Source organism: Cyprinodon variegatus, unplaced genomic scaffold, assembly GCF_000732505.1.
Source record: "Cyprinodon variegatus isolate N-32 unplaced genomic scaffold, C_variegatus-1.0 Scaffold1257, whole genome shotgun sequence".
NCBI classification, from domain to species: domain Eukaryota; kingdom Metazoa; phylum Chordata; class Actinopteri; order Cyprinodontiformes; family Cyprinodontidae; genus Cyprinodon; species Cyprinodon variegatus.
In genome coordinates, this window is record NW_015151710.1 from 79090 (window position 1) to 88666 (window position 9577).

The 9577-nt window shown below is 38.1% G+C and overlaps 1 protein-coding gene across 1 annotated transcript; it reads left to right on the forward strand.

Moving 5' to 3' along the window:
* Positions 1-1044: 1044 nt before the first annotated feature.
* LOC107102447 (trace amine-associated receptor 13c-like) lies at positions 1045-2396 on the forward strand. The gene is made up of 2 exons (XM_015401767.1): positions 1045-1208; positions 1354-2396. The coding sequence occupies exons 1-2, from the start codon at positions 1045-1047 to the stop codon at positions 2162-2164; spliced, it is 975 nt and encodes a 324-aa protein (XP_015257253.1). The 3' UTR covers positions 2165-2396.
* Positions 2397-9577: the final 7181 nt, after the last annotated feature.

The window sequence follows — 9577 nt, forward strand, 5'->3', positions numbered from 1 at the left end:
AGGCAAACTACCCTCTGGATCTGTTCATTCATTGTCCTTAAACATTACAATAAATCTTTGAACTTTTCTCCTGCCTCTGAGTGTTCTGCATGTGGGTTAGCCACCTAAAGCCAAACATGACAAAATCACTCGGGACAAACTCTTTAAACACTTCAAAATGTACGTATATGTATTGAATAATCATCAGACATGACAACAGATTTTGACAGAAATTATCTTACTCAGTCCAGAGAAGTTGCTGAGAGTTACAGAAGACAGCGCTTACCAACCGAGCTCACATCTTGTTGAAGTGGCCCCGATTCACTGTTAAACAAGCATTTTATAAAACTCCAGTATGCCATATAATAACATCTTTATGTCATACAAGTTTGTAAATGAGGAGACATCCACATCTCCAGCCTTATCAAAATACTCCACTATGTTTTTAGATCAACGACTCTCTTCTCATTTCGTTCCCAAATCTTTGCCACATACATAAGGAAGATGACTTTTTATCCTGACAGAAGAATTGTCCTAATTAGATAAACTATTTGGGAAAACATTAGTTGTGACACGCAACAGGCTGGTATTATTAAAGTTTAACAGACTCACACATCAGTAAGAAGAATCGTAACGCTGGCAACAACTTTTGAATCGCTCTGTCTGACCATCATCTCATGGCCAGTTTGCCTTGGGATACCCAACCAGAGACATTTAACCTCCCGATAACATAGCCTCGGATCACTTACAGGTTAAAAGAAAAAAAAGAATGTGAAAAATTTTTTAAATGACTTAGCACTTTAATAAATTGCCCTATATGGTGTTATATCGACTTGAGAAATTTTAAACATTATCAAAGATATTCAGGTAAATCTTCATTTCTTTGTTGTTGTTATTTTGTACAAGCAAAAGAAGCATTAAGAAGTTAAAATCCCAATAAACAAAATAACCCTATATAAGGTTACCATGGGGAGAGAAATAGTAGGTGGAGAGAAGGGAGAAGAGTCAACTGAAACAGCCAATAGAGCCTCATTAGTGTCTAGAAGCTGCTTCTGCTTCATGATAATGGAGGAAACCGAGCTCTGCTTTCCACAGTTATTTAACACCTCCTGCAGCAGACCCAAACGTACTTACTATGAAACTATGATAATCTACATTCTGCTATCTTCCATCTCTCTGCTCACATCATCTCTAAATCTGCTGGTCATCATCTCTATCTCACACTTCAGGTTTCAAAGAGTTTGCATATTTGAGAATAGTGATTACAACTGCTTTGTTTTGGGGTTTTGTTGTACAGCAAATCTGCTTTTTATATGAATGATATTGCATAACACACTCTTGAAATAATAAATGTTGTTTTGTTTTTCTCCACAGGCAGCTCCACTCTCCCACTAACCTGCTCCTTCTTTCTCTGGCTGTCTCAGATTTCCTTATTGGTCTCCTCATGTTCTTTCAAATTGTTCTCATAAATGGCTGCTGGTTCCTGGGTGACATTGCTTGTGTCATATATCAGTACTTAGCTTATATTATTACCACAGCTTCAGTGGCAACCATGGTGATGATATCTATTGACCGCTTTGTAGCCATATGTCACCCCCTTCATTACAACACTAAAATAACACAAAAAAAGGTGAAGATCTGTGTTTCCCTGTGTTGGACCTGGCCTACACTCTTTCAGAGCTTAAATCTGATGGAGAACTTCAAACAACCAGGCATGTATAACTCCTGCTTAGGTGAATGTGTCATTGTCATTAATTACATTGCTGGTATGGCTGATCTTATTTTGTCCTTTGTAGTCCCCATCACTATAATAGTAGTTTTGTATTTCAGAATATTTGTGGTGGCAGTTTCTCAGATTCGAGCTATACACTCTCACACTGCAGGATTAACCCTCCATGGTTCTGTTAATGTTAAGAAATCTGAGATTAAAGTAGCCGGGTCCCTCGGGGTTGTAGTTGTTGTGTTCCTGATATGTGTGTTACCATATTTCTGTGTCACACTTACAGGTCAAGATACTTTACTTAATGCCTCATCCTCTGCTTTTGTGATATATTTGTTCTACTTTAACTCCTGTCTAAACCCTATTGTTTATGCCTTTTTCTACTCCTGGTTTAGAAAATCTGTGAAGGTCATTCTAACACTTCGGATTTTGCAGCGCAACTCCTGTGATATTAACATGCTGTAAAAACCATGCACTAAACCAATGTCATAAAGAGAATTTGAAACATCTTTCTTGATGGTTATCATGTTAAAATAGCATATAATGGAAAGTAACATTTTGTAATCAGTTGGTATACATTAAAATAAACAATAGTTTGATTTATTTAACACCTATAAATGATTGATATCCGAGAACAGTCACAGAAGAACAAGTGCAGTCCCTTGCCAAGAAGGCTAGGACAGAGTATGATGTCTAAAACGAAACACAACATTTTTCCAAAGGTTTCTGTAATTTGTAGTGTTTCACATATTAATGATTATTTTTTAATTTATGAAGGATAGTAACAAGAAATGTGCATTGTACAGTTGTTAGATAGGCTATATAAAATAAGTTCAGGGACAAGTGTCAGGGTTAAGGCCTTTTAAAATAATGAGCTGAAAATTATATTTTTGACCATAGAAAAAGCTTTATTATGTAGGTAAAAGTGTTTCACCACATTAAATCTGTTATGTAACTGCAGCTGCTGTTAGTGAAGAATTGTTGTCTGCTAAGAACATAAAACATTTCCAACATTCTAAAACTAACAGCTTGAGATCTTTTTCCCCAGCTAACTGATAATAATACAGTTAAAAGTTTTAGCTTTTTAAAATTCAGTCCTTCCATTATTCCTTAAATATGTAATGGATGTCATAGCTTTATCTAATCTGAAGAGATCATGACGATGGATCCATGAGCAGGAAAAATGATAAAAAATGTTATTTTTTTATTTACATGTCATTTACTGATTTGCATCTATGTAGTCAGCAGCATGAACTTACTCAAAATGACTACTAAACACTTATTATTAAACTTATCTTAACCTTTATTATTATAATCACCAGGTAAAATCAAACTCAACAGAGACAAAGTATTTTGAGTAAAAATGATTTATTACAATGAGAAAAAAAAAGGTTTGTCAAAACTAGACCTGTTCCTAAGCAATTTCCAAATACTCTTTAAACTTTAAAAAAGTTGAGGAGACAGAGTTAGATAATGGATGAGCACAAAGTGGAAAAAAGATCACTGTTAGCTTTGGAAAACTGCTAATAAACCTAAAATGTTTGGCTCTTCTCCTGAACTCTGAACTATTTCCAGTGAACATGAAACAAACATGAAATAAAAGAAGCTTAAAATTAAAAACTGAGTTAAAAAGTTAGTTTCTCAATGCAAAAAATTGCTTTACAAAATAACTGTGTCACAAAATAATCAACTATAAATTGTTTACCATTTTAACCAATTGTTACCATGGCGGCGATACAAACCAGACATCAAACCCACATCTATGATCACAAATGCCTGCTGGAGCTGCGGTCACAAAATGTTTTAAATAGAGTAATTAATGACCGTTTGCAGAGTGCTATGGACAAATGTAAATAAAACAACAACGGAACATAACGGCCGGAGGAAGAGATGCGCGAGACAGAAAAAGCGAGGCTGCAGAGGGGGTCTAATTGCGAAGCTTAGGAAAAATCCCCACGACTGCCGCCTCCATCAACCAAGCTCTCCAATGTCCGCATGTTAGAAAAGATAATGGATAATCTCCGACTCTTCAAAGAAGGAGATTTGTAACTGCTGCACCATCACTTTGACGGAGTCTTGGCTGCATCCAGCAATACTATTAGCCTGGAGGGACTAATGCTATACCGCGCCTATAAAAACAAAGAACTAAGCAATAAGACTTGGGGTGGTGGGCTCTGTGTTTGCATCAACAACAGCTGGTGCAAGAGCGCTAGATCCATCACCAGCTTCTGCTCTCCATACATCGAGTTTCTGACTGTTTACTGCAGACCGTTCTATCTGCCCAGAGTGTTCAGGGTAATTTTTTCAAACCAGTTATAGTGGTGAACTACAGGGGCACCCCTTTCCACTTGCTCTACAGATCAACTGAATGTGTCAAAAAATCTTTAATGAGCCACTCAACACAGATCCCACTTAAAATTGTGTTTACACACTACACAACCCTAGATATAATGACCTGATTTTATGCAATATTATTAGGACATAGATAATTAGATAGATAAGCCACACCCCTGACATAAAAATACATTATAAGTACCAATAAGAACTGCAGGGACACTTAATATAAGACTTCAAAGAATGTCCCGAAAACAAATTAGAGTGCCCTAATGAGCAGAAAATAGCTTAATTCAAACCCTGCAATCATGGTAATGTTAATTTGTCATGAACGCAGACAGAAACTACAAAAATCTCTTTCTAAATATGAAACAACAAATAACAGTCAAATAAGATGTCATCAGCAGTATAGTGCAGTTCTAAAACTAATTGGGGTCATGTTTAGACCTATACAAATTATAATGTGTTATGGAATAAACAAACAACACAACATTATCTTTTGCAATTTTTATTTTGGACCAATCAAAATTGGTACCTCTTTTCAAAAGGTGAAGTGAATTAAAAAAAAGGTGAAGTGAATAAAAAAAAAAGAAAAAAAAAACAATGTTCTACCTTGAAGCAAACATCAAACAGTTAGCTTCTAATAAAAGTTTTGCATTTATCAACAACCTGAAAACCAAACTGAATTTCTTTGCAAATGATTAGGTTCTGTTAAGACTCTTATCTCAATATTAATCTTGGACTTATTTAGAAACTCAGGGCATATCAAAAACTACTGCAAAAAACAATGCTGAAGCCTAAAAACAGAACACTTTTTCCACAGCACATAATAAAATTAGCCATTTATACCACCCTAAGAGCTGAACTTCTGGGTTTTTTTTAAATAAAAGAAAAACACACTTTAAAGTAAAATTTTGTGCATCTTAGCTCAAGATTTATCTTACATTTTTAGCTTGTTCTTTTTTCCTTTTTTTTTTGACACCCCACGATTTCTAACAAAGTCTCTTATGTTTTGCAGGGAACGATTTTTTAAAACAGGATGTTCTGCCTTTTGACACTGCTGAATTTCAATAAAACTTGCCAGCTTCCCAGTGTCAATTTGCTTCTGAAAGTGTTTCATCACTGCTGCAATTTCTCTAGCGGACCAGGGCCGCTTTTGGTTTCTCTGAGGATGGTCCTTTTCCTTTTATGAAAAAGGACACAAATTTACTTTAATAATAGAAAACATATGTTGAAGTCTGCTGTAAGTATGTGATAAATTTTTCAATTTGATTTCTCAACTTGCATTTAGTTACCACGTGAATCAAAATAAATATGTATCCACCTAAAATCCTTTCTCCAATATTTTAAAATCATTCAATTGATTACAGAGTTGTGATACACTTCATTTATTACACGTTGTGTGCATTTGACATATCAGAGTTCCAGCTTCAATAATTCTATCACACAAGCTTCACTGTGTGTATTATATTTCACGCTTTATAATCTTTTTGTTACAGATCAGTTTGAATCAGGTAATGTTAACTAATGCTCTGAGTGGGTAATTTTCCCAAGCAAATTGCATGTTTTTTTTATGTATTATGTATCAAGTTGATTAGTTGATCAGAAGCTAATTTAGTAAGATTGTTTCAACCCAATGATGAGCTATAAGACAACATCTGTAAACAGTACCACTAAGAAAAAACAACCATAAATAAGAAAACCGTCATACCATCCTGGGCATCTGAAGGTTTTTCAGTTGGTGGTACAGTACTCTGGTTTCTGTTTCCTACAATACATGTGTATTACTTCAAGCCAATAATTAAAAAAAGAGATACAAATACTTAAATCAGTTATGTCCAATAAAGGTTAATTTAAAAGTCATACCAGGAGGCATCCCAGGGGGATCAGGGGATCTAGTTTTGCTGCATCCTGTCAAATTAGATAAAATAAGTGTGGTGCTATTTTAGTCTTAACTGCAAAAAAAAAACTAAATTCTTTAGCCAAAATTATAGTTACAAGGTAACATTTTCAACATTACTACATTTTTTAAATGATTATGTTAAATTAATGAAATTTAATAATCAACGTGGATGAGGGTGGGTGTCTGTCAAGGTAGTCATACCTTCTTTTGTGCCTGAAGGCGGCTCAACAGGTAGCATAGCAGATGTCCTACCTAAAATACAGTATAAAAAATGTCAACAATGCTGTCAAGGAGGGTAAAGATAACCTGAAGGGGAAAGGGAATCTTCAAGAAATTAACAAAAAGTAAAATAATTGTTTTTTTAAACAGAAAAAATAAATGATTGAAGGTACCTTGTGATGTCACTTCTCCTGAACCATCTGTAGCTGGATAAATAAGCAGAACATACATGTGTCTAATTTTAAAAACAATATTGCTTTAGCTATGATTAAATTCATACCATCAGAAGAATCATTAGGTTCTTGATTTTTAGAGCACTGAGGAACATTCGCAAGTGGGGATGGGTCCCAATCAACCTCACTTTGTTCGCTGTCAGTCAGTTCTAACTTATCTAAAAAGAAAATTAAAACTAGTTCAGTAACAAATAGAGACGCTAATCTAAACAAGTATATGGAACTTTGAAAAATACCTTCAATTTCAATTTCCTCCAATGTTTTGCCTTGCAGGTTTGCCAAGGTCCCCGTTTCCATTGCTAGAAGCAATTTAGAAATTTTTGCCAGCTGAGTTGTAGCCTTTGGTACCCCTTTAATAATCTCTATGAACACGTATATCATGTCCAAGAAAGTCCGAAACTTGGTCCAGTTCGTGATTTTTTAAGTTTAGTACTTGGGATAAAGTTGCAACATGCTTGTGAAGCTGTGTTGATCTTAAAAGTTCAGGGTTTTGGGCACCACTGTCATTTGCATTAACCCTAAGACAGTCTTGCCCTCTGTAAGGGGTTAGACAGTTGGGTCTAGCGAAAAGAAAGGGGTTGTTATCTGGCATTCCACACTCTGATCTTCTGCTAATGAGCTGTGTGATGGCTTCAACAATGTCTGGTGATTAAAGCACAGCAACTTTTCGTCCCCTTTTTCCTTTAATTTCAACCCGGCTGAAATGGGCACAAAGTCGTTGTTTAAACTCCGTAAGACCAACTGCAACATCTTTATGCAAGGTAGTGGTGTCCCTCTCTAGAAAAGCAGACAGTAACATTTAAGAAACCACTCCACCTCTTGAACAAAATTATTTCGGCCAATGTAGTTCTGCACAGTTCCTTATGGGCCTGCGGTGATGGTTCACTTCTCCAAGTCCCAGATGCTGAATTTGCTATCTTTTCCAAATGGCAGTGAAGACGCTGAACATCCTCAGTGAAAGGGAGTGTAGAAGGATTGTTAAACCGCTTGTCACTTAAGGTGGTTAAAGCTGTGTGAGACACGAGTTCAGACCACTTAGACGTATAGAGCAATTTGAAGGCCTCACATGACTTTCTAAGCTCATTGTCCCCCGATACTAAAGCTGTGCAGCATATAAGGTCGCTGATCTTGTGCAACGAGTGTCCTAATTTCAAAGCAAGGCTAGGAGTTTTATATGAATGACTGTCTTCATCAAAGCCAGATACTCTCTTGACTGCTTGGATAAGTACATGGAAGTTTGACGGCCTGACAGCATCTTCAATATTGTAGATAGAAAACTCTTCCAACTTCACAAACTTTTTGCCGGATATACTCATGCTTGGAGGGATCTTGACCATGTTTATTAAAAAATGATTGTGCACACACACACAGTTAACCCCACTGAAATATTAAGTGTGCACCCTCAATACACCAGTAGGTAACCAGGAAGAGCTTGTGTGTGTTTAGTTAATGAACCGGGACTGTAGGGCTTAGTGCGAGTGTATCGGTCCTCACGCAAAGTTAGCGAGGTGGTTTCAGTGACAAGCCGGATTCATCACATCATCTGCTACCTCCCCTAGGTTGACAATGTTGGCAACCGAGAGAGATAGTCAGCCACAATGTTTGTTTTTCCTGTATGATGGCGAACCTGGAATTTAAATGGTTGTAGTGACAGATACCAGTGTGTAAGTCTGCTATTTTGATCCTTCATTGAACTGATCCAGGTGAGGGCACAATGATCTGTCTCTAGATCAAATTCCCTCCCCAGCAGATAGTAACAGAGACTTTCCAGGGCCCATTTTACTGCCAATCCCTGGACAGCTGGAGCTCTTTTCAGGATCTCTAGGTGTCACTGCAACCTGGAGCTCCTGAGGAGCATTGTGACCAAGTCAGCCGACACCCCTGAAGGCCCAGGGGCAGACTCCATGTGCAGCCTCATCTCTTCAGATGACATTTCTGTATCATATTTAGTGTCCTAGGCCCCTGTTGCTGCTGTCACCCACACTGGGAAAGTGTTGGTTTGAGACCACCGTCTAGGCCGCCCTGGGCCCCGAACCGCTTTCTTTTCACGGCTTGCCATCCCACTTCTGACACCACTGCTGTTTATGTGCCTCCCATTGCTAATACAAAAGAGGCAGTGAAGACTCTATGCAAGGCTATCTCTGAGCTCCAGTCTGCACACAGAGGGTGTTTTCATAATTGCTGAGGATTTTAACCAGGCCAACTTGAAGACTTCTCCCTTACTTTCAACAACAACATGTGGACTTTGCAACTCGGGCTGAAAACACTTTAGACCTGGTTTTACTCTAATATCAACAATGCATTCAGAGCAGGCCCCCGCCCCCACCTCGGTTCATCAGATCAGCTATCTGTCAAGCTTATCCCTGCATATAAGCCCCAGCTGATCAGGGCTAAACCACCAGTTTAAGAGTTCCGAGTGTGGTCTGAGGGCGCCATGGAGAAACTCCAAGACTGTTTTGAATGCTCTGACTGGTCTGGACTGATCTTCAAGGCTGCAGCAACATCTGCAACAACTTAATAAATATTGCTAAGTATGCCATGACTGTGTCAGCCTACATTAACAAATGCATTGAGGAAGTGAGCATCAAAAAGAACATTACCACCCGGGCAAACCAATGACCCTGGATGAATAGAGAGGTTTGGGAAATGCTAAAAGCATGGAAAAGGGCTTTCAAGTCTGGTGATAAAGAGGCACTGAGAACAGCATGTGCCAACTTAAACCATGCCATCAGATGAGCAAAGCAGAACCTCAGCCAGAAGATCCAGGATCTTTTCCATGATGATAGTAAAGCCAGGAGGATGTGGAAAAGCATTCGGATGATCACGGAGTACAACCCCCCCCCCCTGGTAGATGCAGCAAACAATGACTTTCTAAACAAACTGAACAACTTCTTTGGAAGGTTTGAATCACTAAACAGCACTCCAACAGTGAAAGGTTTCCCACCAGGGGGAGGAGGCACTAAACCTGGATGTAGCTGAAGTGAGGGCCTGATAACATACCTGTGCGGGTGGTCAGATCAGCTGGCTGCTGTCCTCACAGACATTTTCAAGACGTCGCTGGACCAATCCATAATGAGCATGCTTCATGTCTGCCACCATTATTCCAGTCCCAAAGAAGCCTCGGGTCACCTCAATAAATTATTACGGGCCTGTTGAACTGACTCCCATCATGAAGTGCTTCGAAAGGCT